Source organism: Fundulus heteroclitus, chromosome 20, assembly GCF_011125445.2.
Source record: "Fundulus heteroclitus isolate FHET01 chromosome 20, MU-UCD_Fhet_4.1, whole genome shotgun sequence".
Taxonomy (NCBI): Eukaryota; Metazoa; Chordata; class Actinopteri; order Cyprinodontiformes; family Fundulidae; genus Fundulus; species Fundulus heteroclitus.
This window is the reverse complement of record NC_046380.1, coordinates 32,328,478-32,356,184: the sequence shown is the minus strand read 5'-3', so window position 1 is coordinate 32,356,184 and position 27,707 is coordinate 32,328,478. Positions and strand designations below refer to the sequence as shown.

Below are 27,707 nucleotides of genomic sequence, written 5' to 3'. Positions count from 1 at the left end.
GACCTCCTGATCCAGAAGGTCTACATAAGGTCAGGTCTATTTTTGATGATACTAAGCGTTAACTGCCCTGACACGCTCCTCTGTGTTGATGCAACTATGACAAAGACTCAAAGTGACGCATTTTCATCATCACAGAGATGCTTAAACTGAAGTCAGAGGAGGAAGCACAACATAACCAACAAGGAAACTACCTTTAGGAGTTTTTAAGTGTCTGGCTGTGGGAGAGAGTGAGACTCTCAGCAGCTAACAGGAAGGCAGAACAGTGCACAGAAACTTTTTCTGCATATTTTTTGAGTTTTCAGCCTCTGTCTATTATGAAGAAGCTACATTTGAAAATGTTGACAGCCTTTTGGAAACCTCAACGTTAAGATGGGGATCCACTTTCTCTCCAATATGCACACAGAGACGGTGCTGGCTTTATTTCCACATCTCTATATCAGTCATACAATAAATGGCGTACCTGTGCAGGAGCAGCTGAAGGCGTGACCAGCGGGGCCTGGACTTTAGGTGCTGCTGCTGCGAGGAGGTGAAGCCTTCAGACAGGAAGTCCAGAGCGTCGCCGGTCCCAATGGTGGGCTACCAGAAGAGGATGAAAAGAGACAACTTTTCCTTTTAACCGTCCAGTTATAAATTATGTCGCACTTTTTTTTATAAATACAGCGTATTTATCCGGGGCCTACCTCAGGTTTAGGAGCAGGCAGATTCTTTAGCTCCTCCTTTTTAAACCTGTAATTTGGAGGGAGAGAATCCCCTCTCTCCTACACGAACACCCACCTCAGGCTTGATGTTTGTCTCCTGTTTAAAGAAAAGAAAAAAAAAAAAAGTACATTACCCGTCTACTAGATAAAATATTGGGACTGCCATTTGTCTTGGACTAAATTGTTTCACATAACATCGATTATAGATGTCAAACAAGACTTAGCCAAAGCAGTGCTGCGTTTTGAGCTCCTACCATAACCAGTTCTTCCGGTCTGAGTTTGGGAGATTCGGGTTTTGGTTCAGCCGGTCCCAGCAAGTTGTCGAGAGCACTGAGAGCATCTGCAGGGACAGAGTCACCCTGACGGGAGATGATGTAGCACACGGTGGGGTCAATCCGGCTCATTTATTTATCCTCACAGGAGACGGAAAAAAAGCTGCGTTTTCAACCTGATCTCTCTCACCTTGTCGGACTTGAGCTGGGGGCCGACTTTGCTATCCAGTCCGGCCTCCAGAGAGAAAGCAGGAGCTGCTGTTTTCTTACCGGCAGGAGCAGCAGGGCACACGGCGATAGGAGGGACACCTTTCTACAGGAGACAGCACAGTAATAATAATAATAAGAAGAAGAAGAAGAAAAAGAAGAAGAAGGGGAGACTTTAACTGAAATTAAATGAGTGCAAAGACAGCAAATATAACGTAGTTTCATTTATGTTGCCAGAAAACATGTCCTGTTTTTCTAAAAACTAATGTCCACATTTCCGCTTAACTGGAGAAGCTAGGATCCCCCTAAAGGTCGACTAAATCGGTCCATTAGGCGTGTTACTAATAATGTGCCGACTGTGCCGTCTGGGGACAACATTAGGAATCCAATCAAATTCATATAAATAAATCGACTTTAGCTGTTTTTTAAAGACAGCTGAATGTACCAACCTCATCGTTTTTGAAAGGTTAACGAACAATAACTGTATTTTTTCCAAAAAACCGATCATCATGAGCACACAAACCACAAAAGCAAACTTGGTGCCTGGTTTAGATCTGGAACTGAGCTCTGTGAAAAAATACTGGGAGGGCAGGGCCGCATTCAGTGAGTAACATCGTCGGAGGCTTTCTCCATTCTGGCTTTCTTGTCTGCAGGAGGAGCTGCTGCAGAGGTTTCAGCTTTCTGCAACAACAATGCCAGAATCAAAAATCCCCACATCCTTCGTAATAACGCTACGGCTCTGTCATGCATTTGATATACAGTTCTTTGCAAAGGTATCCATGCCGCTTTAATTTTTCCCCACACTTGGTCAAACATAGACTTTTTGATCGGGATTACATGTTCTGGTCAGTTGAGAAATCAATTAGGCCGACATGCAAAAGCCTATGTGGGGCTCCACATCTCCCTGAACCCACCATGGCGAGACATGGTGGGAGCAGCATGAGGCCTGTGGGAAATGCTATTCTTCAGCAGGGACGGACAGTCGGTCCAAGGTAAAGACGGGATGGATGGAGCCAAACTGGGATGGCCATCAGAGTCCAGACTCACATCCAAGTGAATCAGTGGCAAGACTTGGAAACTGACTTTTACGGATGCTCTTATCCATCTGACTGAGCTTCAGCTGCTTTTGAAAGGATGGGCAAAAAACGTCAGCCTCAAGACGTGCCAAACCAGGTCACGCACACCCCCAAAAAGCTGCAGGTGTAATTGCATTGAACGTGGTTTTTACAGTCTTAGCTTAGGGAGGATGAATATAAACGCCCCACTTTTCAACATTTATACTTGCAATCGCATCATTTGCCTTCCATGTTACATTATACTCTACGTTTTGTTCGACTGTCACATAAATCCGACTCGATGCATTAGAGTCTGCGGCTGTAGAGAGTCGAAATGTGAAAAAAAATGTACGACTACTTTTGCAAGACACTCAATATTTATTTAAACATACATAAACACGGGATCCTTTTGTCATATGAGAACACTGAGTGTTAAGGAAAAGATGCAATCACAGCCGACTGCTGCGCACCTAAAATAAATAAAAACCTCACCTCCTGCTTCTTGGGCGCAGCTGGAACAGTGGATGTCGTGAAACCCGAAGAAAGGGATGTCAGCGCCTCATCCGTGCTCAGCGGTTTCTGAAGCCAAAACAAGAGCAGGAACATCATCCTCAGGCCGCGACACAAATACCACGTCTCTATTCAATACAAAACGCTACACAAGTTCCCCACGACAGCCGCACAGTCCTCCACTAGATGGCGCAGCACAACAAGTCAGAAACTGAAGGGGGGAAAAAAAATAACACAAACCAGACTGCATGTACCCACTCTGAGGGAAAGTACAGACAACACCCATCCTCACATTCCACAAGGGACCAAAAACTCCCAATTAAGTGTTAAGGACACGCTTGAGACATTATTAACTCTAAAAGACTTTATCAAAAAGCAAAAGAAATGTAAACTAAACCCCGGTTCCACAGGATGAAGGTTATCAGGCTGAAGATCGCAGAAGAACCACGACCTCTGAACAAGGCAGCAAATGTGGGGGTGTGACCGGGGGGGTGAGCAAATATCAGACGGCATGATAAAGTGCTGCTGCCAGAGCGCGTACCACAGCGTATGCGCTTGTTCGTGTGCGCATTTTTATGCGACGGCCTGGATTTTGTTGAGCATGAAGTGACTAGTTCAAAAATCGGGGAGGGAGCTCCGACTGTGAGCTGTTAGCAGAGCCCCACCCAGCATGTGCAATGCAGCAGCATGAGGAACCAGCAGGTCCTACGGTGGGAAACAATGCCTCCTGCATGAGTGTTGTGTGACTTTTTGTTTTTTGGTTCGTATAAAAAAGGAAAACATTTATCGGAAGTAAGTTTTCTACTCAGAGTTTATGGAGCTGTAGCTCCCATAAAGGCCAGTAGCCAAAGCCTTACTTACAGAAACATCCTTGGGTTTCACATCTGCAGGGGCGGGTGTCTAAAAGACAAAAAAGACAAAAAATACACATTTAAGGACTAGGAAACAAATGAATGATTCAGAAAGTTACTGTGCTGCCTTCAGGCTGGGTGAATGCACATCATCCCCTCTATTAGATTGTAGAAATGATTTCCACTTTTTAGTAGGTGCCGGCTCAGAGAAGTGAATCTAAAATAGTTTTAGTATATTCTTATTATTTGATACTGTTTTATAACCTGAGTTTTAGTTATAAAAGTAATTTTAATATTTGATTTTATTTCTGTGCGGTTGCTGGGTACCTGCTTCGCTGCTGTGCTTCCCAACTCCTGGTTTGATCAAAGTATATTAACTTCTGTGAGTTCTCCAAGTTTGAAAAAGAAATTACCTATTTACTAAAATTTCTAGCTCTTTTTAATTCTTTTAAATAAGTTTTTTTTCTGTCTTTTTTTTATCTTTCACAATGAAATGAGAGCCAAAACAGACGAGTTCAAGGTAACTTCGTTATCTTCTTTTTTTAATATGATTTTGTTGTATTAGACAGCTCTGATGCATTATGGGACTGCTGTCTGCAATGCAAGCGCCTATAATTAGCTTATTTTCACAGGCCGCCTTTTAGTAATTAAATGACAGTTTAACTAAGCAGGTCTGCCATGTGTCGACTACCTTCATTACCTTAGGTTAACCTCTTTGTTAAAATAAGCGGTATTATGGTCTTCAGGAGTCATCTTCATGCAGTCATCCCTTAGATTGCTGTACATGCCATACTTAAACATTTTTTTGAGCTGAAGGTGAAGCTGCTGCTTATGAACCGCGCGATCCACAGCTATTGGTTTCCACTTATTACGCTTTGCGTGTCAGCTTCGTCTGAATTAGTTTAAGACCGAAGAGCACATTTTTATTACTAAAGCAAAACTGCAGAAGCACGGAGTTTTAAAAAGGACTCTCACGTTGCGACACACACGGCGACGCAACATGAGACAGTTTATCAAAAGTGCGACCTGCTTAAGAGGTTTAAAAGTGTTGTGAAAGCACCAACCACTGCATGCTAATACTATGACGTCTTGTTTGAACACTTTACCTCAGTGACAACTTCAGTCACAGGTCACAGACGATATACATACTCTACATAGCTGCTCTCTGTAGACACGTTTGCTAGTGTCCTTCCATAATAATAATAAAAAAACAGCTCTAGAATAACTTTAAAACTTAAAAAGTTGAATGACATCCCTTTGGTGTTTTAATTTGAAATATCTACCACAAATCAGAAATTGCCTTTGATGTTTGAATCTATTATATAATTTAAAAATTTAAAAGGGTGTGATGGGGCAGCACCCTTTGCAGCAAGCACTGCTGAGGTACCTCCGATGCAACTCCATGTTTAAAACACCACTATAACGCAAAGATTAATAGTCTTTTAAGGGTAACAGCAACTCTGTACATGTGTGCAGCATAAACGCAAAAAAAAAGGGACCAATGTGTAAAAGGGAGGAAATTTAACCGTTCTTTAAGGTTTGGCAATCTTCATGACAGCAGCCACAAAAAGAAACATGCAGAGAAGCAAAGCTGAAGCTGTGAAGCAGCAAACTGACCGTGTCTGCCCGTCTGTATTGCGGAGGCAGCGTGTCGTCCCTGTCGCCGCACTTCTGGACTGTCTCAAAGGTGACTACATGCTAAGAAACATGCACCATACAATTACACATAGCAAAGCCGTGCAAGGCAGCGTTCATTCATCCAAAACAAATGCATGCAAAGCTGTGCCTACGCTGTACCTCTACCACCTCTGGCCCCGTGTAAGCAGGCTGTGAGGGTGCGACAGAATCAGCTGACGGCAGCGTGAGGGCCAGGGTATCAAGCGGATCCGCAGCAGGGGCCTGCACAGGCAAGAGGACTGAGCACGCTGCGAGCAAAGCGACTGGCTTTACAAAGCGGACGCCGAACGGGGGCGGTTCAAAAAACGCCTTTACCTGTTTGGCTGCTGTCGCTTTTGCTGTCGAGGGAGGAACTTCCACCTGCACCTGCAACAGAGATAAGCGTCAGCATCATAAAGGAAACGCTTTCTTTGTTCAGACAACCGATCGCAATCTGGAACATATGTTAAGTCTCCTGATTGGAACGCATTCAGTCTTTTTCTGTCAACTTTTTGTATAGATTTTCCCTTGTTGCGTTTTTTGCAGTCAGCCTCCACCAGAGTTCTGATTGTGATCGTCTACCTTTGTCTGGGCTGCCTTAGTGTCCTCTTTCTGTGCTGGTGCTGAAACCTTTCCAGCTACAGCTGCTGTAGCTGCAGCTGGCTTAGACGTTACACCGGCATCGGCTTTAGGTGCCTGGGCTTTGACTGTCGCGGTCGCAGTTGTGCTCTAAAAATGCAAGAGATTTAACCAATTTACAGGCCAGGTTCATGTACAGTGTGCTTATGCAAATTGTGCAACACATGCAAAGAGCACGTGGGAGGCAGGAAAGTGAGTCGCCGATATCCAAAGAGGAGAAAAGCCTCGCTCCAGCTTTGTCAGGTCAATAGACGAGAAAGGAAACTGTTGCAAGAGCGCAGATGTTTACAAGAACCTCGCCTTTTTAGTCAGTTCTTTGAGAGAGTGACCAAGGTTTGCGGATCTGAGTCATGCCGCGGGACGACAAGCAGAAACATGCTGAGCAAAGATTCAGGGTCACCCTTCTTCTCCAGAAATTCAACCTCAATGTTGGAAGGAGACCCAAGCAGTTTGAAAGAAAATTCCCACAACAGAGTCTACAGGAGATGTTTTCAAGTAAAGACAAACTACAACTGGTAAAACTTTGACTCAAAGAAGTAGTAAAAAAAAAAGAGAGTGAAAGGCAAGACATCGTTAAAAGGATATGATGCGCCCCAACACGGACTGGAAGGGTGGTCTACCTTGGCTGTGTCTTTGGGTTTGGTCTCTGCAGTGGTGGCAGCTGTTCCAGCAGCAGGAGCGTGGACTGTGGCTTTGACTTGGGAGACCGGAGACGCCTACACACATGTAGCCGAGTGATGATATGATATGAAAACCCAAAGCGTTTACAGCGTCCTCAAGCAAATAAGTGTGTGCAGAAGGGATGTGTAAAAAAACCTTCCAGGCATTAGGGAAAATACCAGAGGGTGAACTGGAAATTGTTTAAAACAGATACAGCACCTTGCAAAAGTATTCCTACTTCCTGTATTCCCCCCCATTTTGTCACCTTAGGACCCTAATCTTTAATGTCTTCTAAAGGAGTTTGGTGTGTTTGACCAAAACAAAGAAGTGCAGAAATGGGAAGCAGGAGGGAAATGCCGTGTTCTTCAAACTTGTTCACACCTGATAACCATAGAAGTGATGCAAGCATTTTTATTCGGCCCCACTGAGCCAATACTTCCACTCCGTTTTTTTGTTTTTTTTACTTTATTTATTTAAAAAGGAACCATGTTACAATTAAAAAAACACAAATGTTACCATTTGATGCATTGTACCAGGGTAAGCCAAAGGCTAATTTGCATCTGCAGTCCCTCATTCAACAGATAAAAACAGCAAACATACAGAAGGAGTTCAACATGACGCTCCCTCATCACCCATAAACAATCTTATGTGGCGTGCTCAGGGTGATGTGCAGTGTTCGTTTTTCACAGCACATAATTTGTATGTGCTCTGTCTCTCTGAACAGAGCATCTTCCTTCTAAGTTTTGCTTTATCCACGCTGTGGGGCAAACTGCAAACAGGATGCCTTAAGGTTTTCCTTCAACGCTGGCTTCTTTCTCGCCACATTTGTGTGTCTATTTGTCACGTGGACAGATTTTCACACCCGAGTAGTGAATTTCTGCTGCTCCTCCAGAGGTACCATGGCCCTGGCGGCTTCTCCGGCCCAGCTTCAAACATCTCCACCACCTCCTGTCTGCTGTGGTTCTTGGTCTTCGTGATTCTGCTCGTCCACTAATGTCCACCAACAAACCTCTGAGGTGTTCACAGAACGGCTGGTTTCACGCAGGTAGATTTACCAATTAGATGACTACCTGAGGCCTTTTGTTTCATTGGGTTTTATTTGGGAGTACCACAATAAATGGGGGGGCTGAGTACATATGTTCCTCCACTTTAACATTTTATGTAATAAAAGAAAATTAATAAAAAGCCATGGATCATTTTTAATCTACTTCAGAGTTATGTAGCACTTCGTGTTTGTTATTAAACAACTCAGGAAAAAACATTAAAGTTTTGGTTTTAAAGTGGAAAAAATGTGTAGACTTTCTTGATAAATGAATAGATTTGCAAGGCACTGAAATAAAAATAAATACATTTAAAAAAGCACTGCCCAGTGACTTCCTGATGTTAGTGCCTGCTGATGACATGTCAATGACAGTAGCGCCGGCTCAGTTTTAGTCTTCAGCCATGGAGGATGTGAGAAAAGGAGGATTGGGAAAGTTATTTATGGGAGGTCAGTAGAGCAGTGTGTGAGGAGCAACAGGCCCAAACGGGATGAAAGGAGAGTCCGTTTAAGAGCCACACCAAGGGGTCAGCTTGCGACACGTGAGGGATCAAGAAATGTAGATGACCCGAGCCGTAGAGAGGCACACAGTAAAGAGATCAAGCCAGAGAAGAAGAGATCCCAGCGTTCACTTAATGAGCACACTTAAGGATTTTAGACCAAAAGAAGAGAGAGTGGTGCAAGATGTTACACCGAAGAGCCAAGGATGCCCCGCAGTTTGACTTTGACAAGCAGGATCCATCTACCTCTGCTTTGGCTTTAGGCGAATCCTTTCCTGCGGTTCCAGCTTTAGCAGCGGCTCCTGCTGACACGCCGCTCCCCGCGGCCCCGCCTGCTGCTGCTGTGGTAACCACTCCGGGCTTTGAGGTCATGGTGGATCCAGAAGGTGCCTTCTGAAATGCACCAAGTGTGAGGAAGTGGATGGAGGAGAAGAAAAATCTACAACGCCATTACCATGCCACCTTTACTCTAAAGTCTCAGTTTTAATAGATTAAATCTAGACCCGACATTCTAGTTCCCCCATATTTATGTAAATCTTACTAAATTAAGGGGTTGTACATGCAAGACAGCAGCAATAACTAAGATAAAATGCCTCACTCGTGTATTTATCCTGTATTTATCTGCAGTAAACAACAGTAAATAGCAATCTCAGCATGGAGAACCAGGAACTAGTTCTGGAAGGAGAGTCGAGCTAACTGGGCTTGTCTGCTGCAGCAGAGTCGTCCAAACTCTGACCACAAGGGGCATCAATGACGCGTTAAAAATACCTGTGGAGCCAGAAAAACTATTTTCTTTCTGAAATAAATACTGAAAGTAATTTCCTAAATACATAATGTTTTATTGAACAAAATATAGTCATCGGAATTCTATCATAGAGGGATTAGTAAATTATTGTACAGCCAAACAAGAGATGAAACTAGCCTCATAATTGAAAACAGTGAGTAAATCTGCATTAGTCGTAATTCTCAGTTCATGGAGGACCCACAAAAATTATTCCACGGTCCACAACTGGCCTGTGAGCCACAGTTTGGACTTCCTCACACTAAAAGGAACCTATCACCAGGAACCAGGGTAAAGTTCGGCTCAATATGACAGAAAGTCGTGTTCTAGCGTGATGGCCAGGCTACACAACTTGCTGCTGCAGGAGATTCGTGTCAGACAGGTCCGGCTGGCAAATAACTCAAACAACAAAATGGCCACAAGGTTACAGGTGTCTATGCGCTTATGGGTGCAGTCAGGTGCTGAGAAGAGAGCGAGGAGGAAGGGAAGACAAAAGAAGGTCAAATAATAACCAGATGCCGGACACAGTGGCAATCACGCTGCACTAGAAAATGTCCGTCACTGCTTAATATACATATGCTACAGCCAAATATGAGCTGTAGGAGTGCTAAATTGGTGGTGTCTGTAAGCAAATAACCAGGAACTTGCTTCAAAGATGAAAGATTTCGTCTAAGATGGCTGATTATTACATGGCCTTCTTACACTGTCAAAAATAAAGCATGTTGTCTTTATTTTCATAACCACACATTTTTTTTCTTATAGTGCAAAACGATAAGCAAAACGGATGGCTGAACGAAAATAAAAAAACAGAAATGCTAAAATGTGAAGGTAATGACAGATTTGACTGTCCGTTTAGTTAATCTAATATCTGTCCTGATGCTTCATTCAACATCAGTAATCATTTTTGATTATTGATGTTAAAGAAGGCCTAAAGTCTAAAACATTATTCCTTTCCAGCAGCAGGAACCTCTGTGCGATCACTGCCTTAAAATAGTCAGGACTCTAATCACCAAGCAGGCCACATGTTGGTCCAGCATGCTCTTCCCAACGAAGCGTTGCTGGTATCTAAAATGAGCAAAAGTCCGGTTTGCCCCATTTAGGCCTGTTTGCTGTTGGCATGATAACTGAGAATTTGCACAGGCCCGTTTTGTAAAATGTGTAAAAAACAAAGACAGCAGGACAGAATCCGTTTCAAACGCCAAAACAGACGCCGCCTAAGCCTCGTGGTTGATGGACAACAAAAGCCCTTACGCTGTGTTCAAACACTGTCTGCCAGAAAGCAAAACACAATCAAGTCGGACACTCTAGCGCCGTTATGGAATGAAAACTATTTTTTTTTTGTGTTGTCATTTGTTGTCATTGTCTGCGTAGGGGTAATGGAAGCCCAGATTGCTTTGATAATGGTCTTCAGGTCATCTGCCTTGCTGGGTCTGGTGTCTTTTGATTTTCCTCTGGATCAAGCCAGTAGATTTGAATGGGATTCAGGTCAGGGGAGTCTGCTGGCCAGTCAAGAACAGGAACACCACGGGTCACTGGACCAGCTTTTGGTACCTTTTTGTCAGCGTGGGCAGGTGCCAAGTCTGGCTAGAAAAATCAAATCAGCATCTCCATACAGCTCGTTTGTAGAGGGAAGCATGAAGTGCTCCAGAATTTCCTGCTAGACGGCTGTATTGACTTTGAACTTCAGAAAACACAGCGGACCAACGGCAGCAGATGACATGGCACCCAAAAACCATCACCGACTGTGGAAACTTCACTCTGGACTTTAAGCAACGTAGATTCTGTGCCTCTCCACTCATTTTACAAAGGAAATGCAGGATTTATTGTCAGCTGAAAACAGGACGTTGGACCATTGAGCAACAGTTCCTTTTCTCCTTAGCCCATGTAAGACTCTTGTAGCCCATGTCTAGTATTCATCTGAGTGTGCTGGCTCTTGAGGCAATGACTCTAGCCTCAGGCCTCTCCTTGTGAAGTTCCCATGAAATCCTGAATGGATTTCACTTGACAATCCTCTCAAGGCGGCAGTTCTCCCTGTTGCTGGTGTACATCTTCTACCACACTTCTTCCTTCCACTCAACTTTCTGTTCATATGCTTGGATACAGAGCTCCTAACAACCAGCTTCTTCAGCAACGGCCTTTTGTGGCTTCCCCTCCTTGTGAAGGGTGTCGATGACTGTCTGCATCTCTGTCCAGTCAGCAGTCTGATTGTGTCGCCTATTGACCCAGAGCGAGAGACCGTTTCAAGGCCCAGGAAACCGTTGCTGGTGTTTTGACTTAATTAGCTGATGAGGCTGTGACACGAGTTTCAAATAATGAAATTTTATCCGCAGTATTCTAGTTTTCCGAAACACTGACCTTTGGGATTTTCATTATCTGCAAGCCATAATCATCAAAAATACAAGAAACAAGGGATTGGTATATATAACTATGTGTAATGGTTCTACAGAATTTATGAGTTTGAGTTTCTGAGATGACTGGAAAGAAATGTTGCCCTTTTACGCAATATTCTGATCTTTTCAGCTGTACCTATATAGCGTCTTACATTTCAAAATTGTTCACGTTTTGTCTAACACATTAAGTCCTATTCAAGTATATTGAAGTTTGTGGTAATAACGTGGCTGAAATCTGTAAAAGTTTAAGGTTCAGAAACACTTTTTAAGAAGGCACTAAATGGACAACTAAATATTTTGAAGTTAAAAATCAATTTAACAAACATTTTCTATATTTCGATCTAATTCTTTTGTGGTGGGTTTCTGCATAAAAATGAACTGAAGAAAAGAAAATAGTTTCTCCGGGTTTTTTTCTGGCAATAGAGCAAAGAGCATCCGCTCTTTTCTAAAAGATGTTGTAGCTCTTGAAGACAACCTAGAGCTGTGGCAGGAGAGGAAACATCGACACAGCTCAGATAATGGGGGGTTGTCGGGGTCAGCCAGACACGGGAAGTCAACAAATTGTTTTCTTTAGAAAGAAAAAAAAATGGGAGGTAGAAAAGAGATTAAACAAAAGAATGCCCGATACCTCAAACTGTGCAGTGTTCCCAGCAGAGACCTGAGGTGCCGGTTTGGGTGTTGACTGGCTTGACTGCGACTGCAGAGAGAGAAACACACAAAGAAAAGAAAAAGAAAAAACGTCACACATGTGCAGTAAGTGCAAGAAAACATCTTAATTAGATAAAGATTCGCACATGAACATTTGGATTTCACAAAAGCAGCATCGGCGGTAAAACAACACATTCCATGAATATCATTCTTGGAAACCACGCAGACAAGAATCTGCACAGTTACTGTGTCAGGATACATGAAAATAACTCCAGGATTAATTGTGAAAACAACAAAAAACAAACAGCAAGACTGGACTAAAGCAGTGTGATTATGAACCCAGCAACTATAGACCAGTCCGATGGATGAATCCAGTGCTGCATTCCTGGCTGCAGGGTGTGACTGCAGGCCGACAACAGAGTGCAAATACACAGCATGACTGTTGTCAGTGGTCGCCCCGGAAACGGGAGGCAGGGACAGCGCCATGCTGCAGCCGAGGTCACGCACAGTAAAATAAATGCTAATCTGCTAGCTTTGTTACCTTCAGGTGTCCATACGAAATCAGCCTTTTAACGTTAAGACCAGATTACTTTTATTTGAGGTAACTGCAGCCATTTTTTTCAAAAATCCCTTTAGCCAGAAAACAGTTTGAAGGAGGAGCCCAAAGTAAATGTAATCTGGAATGAATCGTTACGTTCTGAAAATCCAGTCAGACCGGTTCAAAGGTCAGACAAAACCAGATTTTTGAGTCATTTAACATACGTCAGTCATATGATTACATGCACTCCTCATGGGCATGTTTTTTTTTCCTTTTTCTCACAGGCTGACATGGTTATACAACACACAACTTTCAAGTACAGCTCCAGTTTTAATCTAATGGGAATTTTTCCTCATCTACACCTGGTCAAAAACCATACTTATAGGCTAAAATCTATATATACATCCCTAGTAATATTTGTTTAAATGTCCCTTATAGGCTTATGTAGCCATCAACAAGCTTATTAAACAATTCTGCCTTGATATTTGAGTAATTGGAGTTAATTAGAGCTAAATTAAAAACAAGTTAATTTCTGGCAATGGACCCCAACTTTAACCATAGTTCATAAATTTACACCACCACTGGGTTCAGGGATCCTTCCAGAATCACAATGTTATCTGGTTTATCAATTCCAGAACCAGTTTTCATGTGTGTTTGGGATTATTGACCTGTTGGAACACCAAACTGTGTACAAGTTTCAATCTTCTGACTCAAACTGCCATGCTCAGATGAAAGGAAATTGGTTATGATGTTCAAGAACCACCCGGGAACCACCAAGACGCAAGCCAATCATCGATGGGAAACTGCTGGAACACCAGTGTCACTTTCCACAGGGAAGTGGGTGGCCTCGTCAACAGAGACCTATAGGGTGCCGACTGAAAATAGAAGAATCTTGTTATAAAACGATGCTTTCCAAGCTCAATGGAATATGCAGCGGCCAGTGTGGAATATCCACATGTCTGTTGGAGAAAGACAGATAAAGACTGACAAGGAGAACAGAGATAAGACAAGGCTTTAAAAACCAGGAGCATCGCATGGACCGTATGGAAGGATTATGCTATGAAGCTGTTTTGCTGCAGGTACCGCTGCCGTTTTGCACAGAACCGGTGGAATAGTGAAGATACGGAACCACCGGGGTATTATTCAACATTACCTAAGATCAGCAGCTAAATGGTTGAAACTTTGATGCATTTAGATGTTTCAACAGCAAACTGATCCTGGGCATGAAACCAAACTACTTCTGGAAGTGATAAAGTACGCATTAAGCTTCTGGAAATTCTTTCTCAAAACTCAAGACAATCATAAGAATTTAAGACAATTAAAAATGCATGGATTATACATAAAGGGCCAGGAGCCACATGGAGAAAAAAAAAAAAAAAAAAAGACACGGCCTAGGATCTATATTGAGTTTGTGTACGCCCAACTAAGACAAAAAGGGAGTGCACAAAAAAATCCTGATGTATTAAATTAATGCGCATGCACACCTGCGTGCTTGTTTTCCCTGCATAAATCCCAGCTGCACCTGGACCTTTGCGTACCTGGTTCCGCCTCAGGTTCTGCCCTCTACATGCCCAGATTCAACCAGAAATGGTCAACGCAAAGCACCTCATGAATGACAATGTGTATTTAAATGAGTCAGCTGATCAGTGTTGCTTCATGGTTGCCAATGGCAACCACGGAGAAAAGTGCAAAGAAAGGCATTTTTGAAACGTATAAACCAGAGGTAAGAGCACATTTGTTGTCCACATTAAAAGAACTTGGGATTAGAAAATGTAATCTTATTATTGTCTTAAGCGTAAGATGACGTGTCGAAATGGCGGAGGCTGTGTGCGTCGGGATCATCGAGCAGGAGTTAGGCCCGGAGGGATGAGGGTCCCAGCCCGATGAATCACCACCACCCCCGTGTGCAACTTTCAGTCCCCGTTTTGTGCGTAAGCAAGCTTCAGAAATGAGGCCCCGGGTCTGTGCCAGGAAACCAGACCATTTAAATGAACTCTACCATGTCTGATAAGAGGTCTGATGAAGCATCCCTTCAGAGTTATGCCTGGCCTTTGATGCCGATGGCTATAAAAAGCAAATAAATAATTAAACTTATAATATAAGCCCAAGGTAAACAGCTGACCAGCGCTGCACATGGAAATGCATAAGATAAACAGGAAATCCCTTACAGCAGCAATTATTGTTCTGGCAAATAATACAATAAGGGTTCGCTAGTTTCTTGTTTTGTTTTTCATTCCTATAAAAAAGCTTCACAACTTTGGGAATAACTTTAATCAAATGTAAAAAAAAAAAATCCCGGCTGTTATCGACAAATTAAAGCTACCTGTAGACTAGGAGAAAGCGTAGGCTTGCTCAGTTCGTTCGCTCGGACCGTACGAAATGATGACTGCAGAAAATGCATTTTACTTTTCACAGTGTAACGCGGGGATGAAACGGCTGCAAAATAAACTGTTTGTGTAGTCTGCATGTTGGAAGCATGCCACAGTCTCCAGGTGGAGCAGAAAAAACAGCAAGGCCCAGCCCAGCTCTTTGAAATGAGCTTAACGATGAGCGGATAACATCCACACCTCTGATGCCGGGGTGGGATTGCTGCTGAGAGGTTCCCATCCAGCCCAGTGCATTGTGTGGTGTTGTATCATTGTGTGTTCAGACATAACCGAGCCGGCCGGTCAACATACTCAGCTCATTTGTTCCAAACAGAATTGATACTGTGACTAATGACCTTATAGACTTAGACGATTGCTGTTGCAGCTGTAAAGGGTTCACGTTCATAAAAGCTTCGATATAGTCCCGACACAAAAGAAGAATATTATGATGCAGTAATAAGAGTCCACGTCCACCCAGCTATCTGCAATCTGTGGCTTATGAGGAAGAAATCACTGCACCTCAGGAGAGTCGGTGATGGCCTTTCACACAAAAGCGGACCACAACCCCATCTCTGAATGCAAACTGCATGAACTGTTCACTTTTTTTTCTACCAAAAGGGAAATTTTAAAGGAATAGCTCAACTAAATTCAGGAATATCCATGTTCGACAATTAAATAAGTGAAAAACCTTCAACAATTCAAGCTAAATTTTACTCAACTCCAGGTCTGTGCACGTATAGCTGGGACAAAAAAACAACAATAAAATGTAATTCTCTTTGCTATAACATTATATTTTACAGACTTGTCAGAGTGGTAGTTCAGAAAGAGAAGGAAGTGGTACAAAAGGAAGAAGTGAGGTCACAAGCACCCAGGGCAACCCCACCACCACAGAGGAAGTCACCCTGGCACGGTTGTCACAGTAAACAACTGCCTTCCGAAATTACAAGAGGATCTTTTAATAGGTTCAGAAAGTAGTGTTGTTGTAATTTAATAAGCACGCAGCATGAGAGCCGTCCACATAGTGCACAGTGAAAGCTAAGGCTAGTGGCGAGTTCTGTACGGTGGTTTTTAAGGGCTCTGGTCAAAATCTCATCACCTCTAGATCAAAATACATTAGCTGATAATAATAAAATAATAATCTACAAGGAACAGCAACCTTTTAAGATTTCTGTAGCGCTTGTGGCCCTTATTCACAACAGTCGGGCAGCAAACGAAAAAGGAGACAAGTAATGGCATGCAAAAAGTAGTTTCAGTGTGTTTGAATTAGAAACACTGTAGATTGGGGTAAGAGTAGAAGATAGGACCAGGACCTTAATCTCTGTGCATCGTCCCAGAGATTAAGGTCACAAACATCAGATCCGTGAAGGTCAGTATAAATGAATGTAGAATCTGCAAAGTGGTATCCGTGTACGTTTACATCCATGAACAGGGATTTCCCTCTTAAAAGCCAGCTTTAACAACACGTAGTACACCTTGTCTCTGGTCTCTCCTTGAGGACAAGTCTGCCTTCAAAAGTATTGCACAAGTACTCCTTCTGGTGCCATTTAGAAAAGACAGGTGAGGCAACACTTAAGCCAGTGTTGCTGCCGGAAACCGACCAAGAAACAAGGAAAACCATATTGAAAAAACAACAACTAAGAAACTTGAAGAAAAAAAAAAGTCATTCTGCTCTCATTTACGGCTTATGGAGAGCTTTCCGAATAATGTTGTGATAATACACCAAGAACAAAGACAGCCAATAAAGAAGAATTCAAAAGTGGAGTATCTGCACAGGAAAAACAGCTACATACCTACACAAGAGCCTAAAGCTCAAGGGGCAGGGACGGGCTTGAAAGAACAGAGACGTTAACTTAAGAAGGTTGACAAAAGGAGTTCGCCTCACGAACGAACAGCCTAAATACTTTGAGAGTTTTCTGCCAGCGGTCACCTCTTATCGCTTCATTCCTACATTCCTCATGGCTCCTCTACAGCAGCAGTTTGAAGATAATAACCTGTCCATCTCCAGGCACATGAGGCAAAATCTATAGACGCTTGAGCACAATACACTTTCAGCTTAAGCCCCTATAAGAGTCGAATCTTTTGCACAGTTAAATGTAGCTAATAAACAAATACGATCCCGTTTGCCTTTCAACCCCTATGTGTCAAGCTCAAGGTCAGGTCCCTCTCCCAGATTCACTTCCTGGCAGATCTTCAGAGGTTTTTTGTTTTTTTTCCCCCACACCTTTCCTAGAAAAGCTGAAACATGTTGTGCGTGACCTGATACAAACTCATCACATCAATCTTCGCAGTTCTCGAAGAGCTTGACTGAGAAAAAGACTGCGATGACCCAGCATCGGTTCCAGCAGCAGACTGCTGCACATTTCACCAGAGCGGTTCTGCCACCGCTTCGTATTTGTCATAGGTCGTCTTTGGTCAGGAGAGAGTTGAACTGGCAGTGGGGCGCATACGTCACACTCTGAGCATGCTTCATTTGTCATCCTGTGACAGAGCTGTGGCAATAGACGAGGCCTGGTCAGGTCCACCACCACGAGCGTTTGCATGCGCCCTTTGAACATGCGACTGATATAAACAGAACATGGGGTTTTTTTGTGTCCAGAGATAAAAATAAATTAAATACAGCTCTAAATAATGAATAAAGTCAATAAATTGGTAGAAAATGATAAGATTGCAGGCTGTGTGTCTGTGCTATTCATTGTTTTATACTTTATTAATTCAAATTTACACTGACAGCAGTGGGCAACATAAGCTCAGATTGCTCCTACAGGTCATTTCCATCCTTGCTCTCCTGACAGAGGATTTGTTCTTCGTTCAGGAGGTGCTCTCCAACACAACCTCGTGTCGCAGCTCCTTTCCCGGGTGATTCCCCCGGTTGTCGTTAAAGAATACAGCCACTGAACACGGTTGCATACCACTGATTAAACGCACACGACCAGTTTGTCTTTTTCTCCCTTTTTTTTTTTACAGTGAAACATTTTACCCGAGACGGGGTTAAATTTAAGTCAGCTGCAAAGCGGCACTGTGCAAGATTAGGATACCATTGATCCAGATGTAGTAATACTACATAAAACGTCTTGATTTATTTGAATAATTCATGCACTTCAACTAAAACTAAAAGTGCACGCACACCGTCTTACACAAATGCTAAGGAATTTGCATAAAAATCGGCTTTGATCTGGAGGCCAGACAGCAGAAAGCACGCTGGTGCTGCAGAAGCTAGCGGACGGTGAGGCTGGCACACTCGTCACGTGACCAGAGAGGCCTGCTGCGGAGCAGGAAAACGGCGTGCCACACGAAACCTGCAGCCGCAACACAGGAAACTACATACTTGAGGTCTAGAAAGCGTTCAATTTGTGCACAGCAACTACACAAATATTAGTAACCAAGGGATGGCTTTGTCTGTGACATTTTGTGTCACGTGAGGACAGACAGTTTCATACACCTCACCCAAGTAGGGCGATAAAAGCCTGGCCCTCCTGTAAATACTGATGACTAATGCTTTGCCCCACCCAGCACCACAAGCAGGATTGAAAAACGATTCCTCGGCTAGCTGCTAAGTCTGCTTTTAAATAGCACTGGCAGCTAGTGATGATGTGGATCCCCTAAACACAGGCGATGACGTTAGGGCTTGAGGACATCGGGGAGAAGAGCCCTTTCCCCTGATAAACCTCGGGTCAAACTTAGGTGAAGGAAGGAGAGCATTGTTACTGTAAAGAAGCTTGAATGAGCAAGCAAACAGCTAATGGTGTAATGTAAATTAATAACCTGCTCTACAAGACTCTCTGAGCTGATGTGACACTGCCCATCCTGGTTCTTGTAACGTGACCTGCTTTATGCCCAGTTTTCCCCATCTTATTTTGGATTTAATCTAAGATAGAGGCTTGAAATTGCACTGAACATGAAGTTTTTCAAGCGTATGTAGGTCATGCATTTCAGTAAAAAAAAAAAAAAGGGTTCAAGCGTGAAGACACCATGTGGCCAAAAAAAGAGAAAAGATCAAAAACACACAATGAAGTGGGTTGAAAGATTATTTAAAAGAGCCTTTATTCTACTACAATCAGAACTACCAACACTTGCGCTCTTCTATGCTGGGATTCATTTTCACTGAACCAAGAGAAGCTAGGATACCTGTAGCATCAAATGAGGATCTAGGTGAGACTAGAACACCGATCCGGGAGCATTTTCTAATCGCTTAGCTTCAGATCTGACAAATGTATGTTGATGAGGAACATCTGAAATCTGCTTTGATGCATTCATGAGCATTTGTACAAGTTCAGAACAGTTCTGCATTAACTTTTTATATGGCTGCCAGGTTGTTGTTTTTAGTATTTCAATGAGCAATGACTGCAGCAGCAACACAGCAACCTCACGTCACCTTGAGCCTGAATCTAGTTTTTTTTATATATATAAATACGCACAGAAATTAGGCAAAGGCTGGATGATTGCTGCTGAATGCTGCGATCTGAGCCCAGACAACAGCTATCAGGGCGGTCTGACAGGCATCAGTCAAGCAGGAAGCCTCCACAGACACAGATAGACAGCCACCAACAGCCGAGCAGAAAGTTGGAGATACATACCATAGATTTGACTGTGTATCCTTTTAGTCTGCTGTATATTCGGCCAAGATCGCTCCACTGGCGCTGCTTCGCTTGCTTTTGAAACCCTTTAACCCACAGTATATGTCAAGCAAACAAGCAAACACCCCCTGCACACATATAAACAGGCACGAACACACAGGCGACTCACGCGTCACGCCCAGATGATAGAAAACTTGCTGCCCCGCCCCTCCTAAAGAAACCAGTCCGGACTCCACCTCGCGTCACGCAGAGCCAGCGGAGCAGGCTCGGTCGGATTGGACACGCCGTGACCAACCCACTGCGTGGAGAGAAGCGAAGGAACCAGCTCAGCCCAGAAACAAACAAAAAAAATGTCTGGGGCAGGTTTTGCAATGGGGGAAAAGTTTGAATTTTTTTTTTTGTAGAAAACCTAGAGCACGATGAGCGGAGGGACACGGTGAGGCTGAAACAGTGATGAGGCACATGTGGAGGTGCTGACGTTGTCCTGTTTGGCAGCCTGGGTGTGTCTGACACACTCACTGCTTAGGAATCTGAGAAGCCACTTGGCCTTCAACAACAAAGACTTAGCAAAGAAGAGAGTTAGTGTGTCTGAGCAGAGAGAGGGCAACAGGGACTAAAAATCGACAGACTAAAGGTGGTCAGACGCTCCTCAGAAGTAGTTCCTGGCTGTAGGGAGGAACTGGGCAGTAGCCAATATATGTAAAGTTCCCTAGTAAAACTTATCAGAGTGACTCCTCTTCTTTGCAGAGTCGTGGTCTGAGCATCCACAGACGTAACAAGCTGATAGTTTAGATGCAGAAAATTCACTTTTTATAACTGAGAAGAGTTTCAAACTTGTGAAAAAGGGCTGGGCTTTTTTTTTTACAGCGCCCTCTTCTGACGGAAAGCGCTCACATCGCTCGGTGGAAAATAAAAGCCTTATAGGGGCAAATGTGATGCTTTTTAATGCTTTCCTTTTCACATTGAAATCATTCACCTTTGGTCTATATAAGGTGGAATTGCAAAGCTTTGGTCTGAATCTCTTGTTATTGTTGCTTCACAGCCCCTCTTTCACCTCTGTTGGTTTGTTAGAAAGCAACTTTGGTGCGGTCTCATTAAAGGAGCAATTAGCAATTTGTCCCCACTAGGTGAGGTTTGGGCACTGTCTGTAGACCAAAACAAGATGTGCATCAAGCCACGCTTTGCCAGGATCTTCAGACTGCTGTGCCGATTTCGGACAGCCTTTAACTGCAACATGAACGCACATGGATATGTGTTAAATCTGGGTTTACAGCCGTCTGAAAATAAACTACAAAGTACGCAATCCCTCCGGAGATTTTTATTCCGTGACAAGGTCTGTGCTTATATGTCATGTTATGCAAGCTTGCTGGTAAGGGACGTTGCAAGGTTCCTATGCTAAATTAGCTGTGAGAGGAAGCATACAGGTTCCTTTTCCTACCTCCTTTCTTGCTGAATGCAGTATTCGGACACCACTTATCATGGTGACCGCTGATGCACAGTCGCTTTGGCTAAAGAGTCCTTGCCCAATAGAGGTATTCCGATGGAGCACTAGAGGTACGGTGCGGAATTACTTTGATGCAGTGTATAGCACATGTTTACTTCCTGGTTCCTGAGCCAATCATATGAGAGTTCCCAGGGTTTCCATAGAGCGCAATATTTGGTTTTGATATTTGCAAAAGAGCAGCAGCCTGCAAACATGGAAGCAGGTAAGAGAAGCGGACCAAAAAGTCTCAACAACACCTAAGAAGCTTCGACATCCTTCATAAAGGAAAAACTAGTGTGTGTGTGTGTGTAGGGGGGGTTGGTATCTTTTTTGTGTGTTCCGATTTTACACAAGGTGTCATTACCACTTATTGCTCCTTTAACTCTAAAGGACACATTTCACACCCTGCCCCCTCCAGGTGCACGGTGTTCTTCTCCACTGTTTTTGTAGTCTGCTGGGGACGGTGTAGTGAATTATGTGGGTCAATACCCCCAACGGCCGAACATTTTACCTTATTCACTTGTAGCTTCAGCATCCTTCGGCTTGCACTACAAAATCTCAGCGGAGAAAATAATAAACGTGGTGGATTCGTGAAATTGGTAGCCTGGAAGTCCATGACCTTGTTTAGCAGTTCTGCAGCAAAAACGATGTTGTACTTGTTCAGAAAACATAGTAGAGAATAGAGAAAACTGAAAGACATGGAAAATAAGACCCAAACTGAGTATAAAGATATTTACGCAGCATCTAGACAAACTGACTTCACATTTTCTGCATTCCTAAAGACTCCAAGTACACAACAAAATGTATCTGAGGGCTAAAAAAGTGGCTTTTAACTTTGTATAAATAAGCTTAAACTGCTGTGTGTGCTCACACCTCCATGCTGCCAATTCCTTTCTATCTGCTTCAGTTTTGTAACTGTAAACAAACTATTTTCTACATCCATGTTTAAACCATTGCGTATCACTTTATTGTCGGCCTAGTTCAGTATTTTCATTAATTATGACTGCAAATGCTTAAAATGCTCAGAAAAAACAGAAACAGCAGAGCTGCATAATTTGTCTAATACCAATCGGCATCAAAATTTCAGTGTCTGTGTTATTCCATTTGCAAAAGACTGCCTGTATTCATATTTTATCATCTTATATTGTATCATGTATGCAGGCACTACAAGCCAAGAACATTATTTGCCAGTTGAAAGAGCTTTTGATACCCAGATCTGATGGAGTCTTTAGTTAGAGCTGCACAATATCAGAATAATATGTTACTTATTGACCCACATTTTCCCCACTGTTCTTTTTAGCACTACACAACGTTCCCCACCATCCTCTGTGAGCTTTAGTATCTAAGCCAATAAAGCTATCCATCTGGTGTGAGCATTGATGTGAGTTAGTCTATTACCCAGGATAAATATACAACAAAGAACACAAGAAGGAGTCTGTCATTACAGTATTCAACAGCAACCCTTTTATTTGTAATATTGTGTAGCCCTACCCTGATCAAAAACAAAATAACTTTTGGAGTGGCCTCCTGCTGGAAGATATTCTTTATTTGAGTCATCTAACTACATTTATTGCAGAGAACTGTCCTGGGCTGGGTCACTCAGTTAATTCTCCATAAACTGGTTTATAAACCGAGCAACCAAGGCCTGGGCAGTTCATAGTGAGGGTGGATCATAGATTTTCTCAGGAACAGACCTCAAATCATCAAGATGGGTAAACAAACATTCTCAACCTTCATCTTGAAGACTGGGACACCCCAGGGGTGTGTCCTCAGCCCCATTCTCTAATAATATTTACTCATGACTTCTGCCCCATTCGCTCAACCAACACCATAGACAGGTTTGTTGATAACTGTTGTAGGTAATAGGGAGTTAATAGGGTGATAATAGGGAGACAGCCTACAGAGAGGAGGTCCAGCACTTGACACTATGATGGATAAATAACTTGGACCTCACCATCTCAAAGATGAAGGAGTCAGTTATAGATTTCAGGTAATCTAAGTGCACCACACACATTACCCCCTTTCAATACATGGCAGGTTGAGAAAGTTGATAACTACAGCTTCATGGGTATCCACATCTCTGCTGACCTCACCTGGAACACACACACACACACACACACACACACACACACGAGCCAGGTGGGGAAATTCCAACAAAGACTTAATTTTCTCAGGATGTTGAAACTTGTTAATCTTTCTTACCAGCTGCTCACAAAGATCTGCTTGTCAGTGATAGAGAGCCTCCTAGTGCACTCTGTGGTTCTCCAGGTGCTTTCAGGAGAACAGAAAGAACCTGTAGCAGGTGGTGAGGTCAGCGGGATACATTGTGGGATCACAGCTGCCTCTCTAACTCACATTTACACCTGCAGATGCCCAAAACAAGCCAGCCATATATATATATATATATATATATATATATATATATATATATATATATATATATATATATATATATATATATATGTATATATATATATATATATATATGTGTGTGTGTGTGTGTGTGTGTGTGTGTGCGCGCGCGCGATATTCACAGCTGTTAAACTATTTCTCATTGTGTGAAACTGAATGCAGCAATCTGTCTGTTTGTTGGTTTTCTTGTTGTTTTTTTAAACACTGAACACCTGTAAACATGTTTAGCCGCATGTCATCATTCAACCGCTGGTTGTCTAGGTGGTGTCCAGAAAACGACGTGGGCTACATTGATAACTGGAGAACTTTCTGGGGAAAACCTGGTCTGATCCGGAGAGACGGCATCCATCCTACTTTGGATGGTGCAGCTCTTCTTTCTAGGAATCTGGCCGGATTTATTAGTTCTCCTAAATGCTGACAACCCAGGGTCCAGACCAGGAAGCAGAGCCGTAGTTTAACACACCTCTCTGCAGCTTCTGTACTGTTACCCACCCATTATCCTATTGAGACGGTGTCTTTCCCACGGCCAAAACTTAACAGATCAAAAACTGATCTAAAAGGAACAAATCATAAAAACCTAATAAAAATCAATATGGTTCACCTTGAACCTAAAAATAAAATAATAAAATGTGGTCTATTAAATATAAGGTCTCTCCCTCCAAAGACTTTGTTAGTTAATGAATTGATTTCTGATAATCAGATTGATTTGTTTTGTCTCACAGAAACCTGGCTACAAGAGGACTACGTTAGTATAAATGAGTCAACCCCCTCCAGTTATTCAAATTTCCACATTCCCAGATCTGTGGGAAGAGGAGGAGGAGTGGCAACTATCTTTCAGTCTGATTTATTAATTAGTCCCAGGCCAACTAATAATTACAGTTCTTTTGAACATTTAACCCTCAGTTTCCCTCATCCAAACTGCAAAGCAGTAAAACCTCTTCTGTTTGTTGTTTTGTATCGTCCACCAGGCCCTTACACTCAGTTTTTGGATGAGTTGTCTGATTTCTTATCTGATTTGGTGTTAAATACTGATAAGGTTATTATAGTGGGTGATTTTAACATCCATGTTGACACTGAATGTGATAACCTTAGTGTAGCCTTTAAAACTATCCTAGATTCAATTGGTTTTGTTCAAAATGTGCATAAACCGACGCACTCTCGGCTCCATACTTTAGACCTTGTTCTGACATATGGCATTGATTGTGAAGAATTAACAGTATTCAGTATATAGTAAATTACAGACCTATATCTAATCTTCTTTTCTTATCTAAAATTCTTGAGAAAGTAGTTGCTAATCAACTTTGTGAACATTTACAAAGTAATGACCTACTTGAGGAGTTTCAGTCAGGCTTCAGAGCTCATCATAGCACTGAAACAGCTCTGGTGAAGGTCACTAATGATATTCTCATGGCCTCAGATAATGGACTTGTGTCTATACTTGTCCTGTTAGATCTCAGTGCTGCATTTGATACAGTTGATCACAATATTCTCCTACAAAGACTTGAACATACTGTAGGGATTAAGGGGAAAGCATTATTATAGTGGGTGATTTTAACATCCATGTTGACACTGAATGTGATAACCTTAGTGTAGCCTTTAAAACTATCCTAGATTCAATTGGTTTTGTTCAAAATGTGCATAAACCGACGCACTCTCGGCTCCATACTTTAGACCTTGTTCTGACATATGGCATTGATTGTGAAGAATTAACAGTATTCTCTCACAACCCTGTCCTGTCTGATCATTTTTTAATAACATTTGAGTTTAATCTAACTGAATTCTCCACCCCCAAAAGAGGGTTCCATTATAGTAGATTTTTATCGGATAATGCTGTATCAAAACTTAAAGAGTCTGTCCCCTTCTTAATATCCTCAGTATTGCAGAAATGCCCTGTAGATGGCAGCATTGCTGTTTCTTCCCATTCACAAATCGATACCTTTGCTAACAATGTGACTTCCTCATTGCGTTCTGCATTAGACAATGTAGCTCCCTTGAAAAAGAAGGTGATTATTCACAGGAAGCTGGCTCCTTGGTTTAATTCAGAGCTGCGTTCCTTGAAGCACAATGTTAGGAAATTGGAGAGAAAATGGCGCTCTACACACCAAGAGGAATCCTACTTAATCTGGAGGGACAGACTATTGTTGTATAACAAGACCCTCCGCAGAGTTAGAGTAGCATATTTTTCATCATTAATTGAAGAGAATAAAAATAATCCTAGATTTCTCTTTAGTACAGTTGCCAAACTTACCCAGAGCCACAGCTCTGTTGATCCATCCATTCCCTTAGCTCTTAGTAGTAATGATTTTATGGGATTCTTCATAAATAAAATTGATGCCATTAAAAATAAAATAATTGGCATCCTCCCAAACATGATTACCTCGTCCTCAGTAAGTGAGGCAGCATTGGAGGAATCTTTAGAATCTGCGCAGTGTTTGAACTGTTTAGAAGCAGTAGAGCTTTCTGAGCTATCTAAAATTTTAGCTTCATCTAAACCTTCTACCTGTATGTTAGACCCAATCCCAACCAAGTTGTTTAAGGACATATTCCCTTTGATCAGTGGCACTATTTTAGACATGATTAATCTATCCTTAGTAAATGGATATGTACCACAGGTTTTGAAAGTAGCTGTTATTAAGCCTTTACTTAAGAAACCTTCTCTTGATCAAGATGAGTTAGTAAATTACAGACCTATATCTAATCTTCTTTTCTTATCTAAAATTCTTGAGAAAGTAGTTGCTAATCAACTTTGTGAACATTTACAAAGTAATGACCTACTTGAGGAGTTTCAGTCAGGCTTCAGAGCTCATCATAGCACTGAAACAGCTCTGGTGAAGGTCACTAATGATATTCTCATGGCCTCAGATAATGGACTTGTGTCTATACTTGTCCTGTTAGATCTCAGTGCTGCATTTGATACAGTTGATCACAATATTCTCCTACAAAGACTTGAACATACTGTAGGGATTAAGGGGAAAGCATTAGGCTGGTTTAAATCTTATCTGTCAGACAGATTCCAATTTGTTCATGTTAATAATAAATCTTCCTCAAACTCTAGGGTCACCTGTGGAGTACCACAGGGTTCAGTCCTTGGACCAATTCTCTTTACTATATATATGCTTCCGATAGGCAAAATTATCAGACAGCATGGGATTAATTTCCACTGTTATGCTGATGATACTCAGCTATATTTATCCATAAATCCTGATGAATCCAATCAATTACTTCGACTGCAGTCATGTCTTGATGACATCAAAAGCTGGATGTCTTTAAATTTCCTGCATCTAAATTCTGACAAGACCGAAGTTTTAATCTTTGGGCCAGAGTCCTCAAAAAATAAACTTCTTAACCAATCACTTAATCTGGGTGGCGTTAACCTGGCCTCTGGTAATAAGGTAAAAAATCTTGGTGTTATTTTTGACCAAGACATGTCATTTAAATCCCATATTAAACAGGTTTCCAGAGTTTCCTTTTTTCACCTCCGGAATATCGCCAAAATTAGAAACATTCTGTCCAGGAGTGATGCTGAAAAACTGGTCCATGCATTTGTTACTTCAAGGCTGGACTATTGTAATTCTTTACTATCAGGAAGTCCACAAAATGCAGTTCAAAGCCTTCAGCTGATCCAAAATGCTGCAGCAAGAGTTCTGATGAAAATCAACAAGAGGGATCATATTTCTCCAATTTTAGCTTCCCTTCATTGGCTTCCTGTTAAATCAAGAATAGAATTTAAAATTCTTCTTCTAACGTATAAAGCCCTTAATAATCAAGCTCCATCATATATCAGAGCTCTGATTACCCCGTATGTTCCTAACAGAGCACTTCGCTCTCAGACTGCAGGTCTGCTGGTGGTTCCTAGAGTCTCTAAAAGTAGAATGGGAGGCAGATCCTTTAGCTATCAGGCTCCTCTCCTGTGGAACCAACTCCCAGTTTTGGTCCGTGAGGCAGACACCCTGTCTACTTTTAAGACTAGGCTTAAAACTTTTCTTTTTGACAAAAATTATAACTAGTGACTCATGTTACTCTCAGCTACCTTTATAGTTTTACTGCTATAGGCTTAGGTTACTGGAGTATATCAGGATCTAATTTTCTCACTATATTGAGTTCTACTGTTCTTCAATTATGCATTATGTGTTGTCATTTCTGCTTTAACTTTCTGTTCTCTCTCTTTTCTCTTCATAGTAGGTACACCTGGTCTGGCGTTCTGTTAACTGTGACATCATCCAGAGAAGACGGCTCACCCACTACTACCATCTAATGTAGAACAGATTACTAGATCAATGTGTGCTTCTGTGCTTTTTTGTTTCTCTTGTTGTGTCTCTGTTCTGTCTTCTGTAACCCCAGTCGGTCGAGGCAGATGACCGTTCATACTGAGCCCGGTTCTGCCGAAGGTTTTTTTTCCCGTTAATGGGTGGTTTTTCTTCCCACTGT

General features: G+C 42.3%; 1 protein-coding gene across 1 annotated transcript in view; it reads right to left on the bottom strand.

The window, feature by feature from the left end:
- cast (calpastatin) overlaps positions 1–27,707 on the bottom strand; it is a gene marked incomplete in the record, with an annotated part of 82,460 nt that overhangs the window by 34,789 nt on the left and 19,964 nt on the right. The window contains 9 exon segments of the mRNA XM_036151846.1: positions 2,725–2,811; positions 3,604–3,642; positions 5,211–5,291; positions 5,391–5,492; positions 5,586–5,636; positions 5,832–5,978; positions 6,509–6,604; positions 8,334–8,480; positions 11,887–11,955. Of these exon segments, the coding sequence (XP_036007739.1) occupies positions 2,725–2,811; positions 3,604–3,642; positions 5,211–5,291; positions 5,391–5,492; positions 5,586–5,636; positions 5,832–5,978; positions 6,509–6,604; positions 8,334–8,480; positions 11,887–11,955 (819 nt within the window).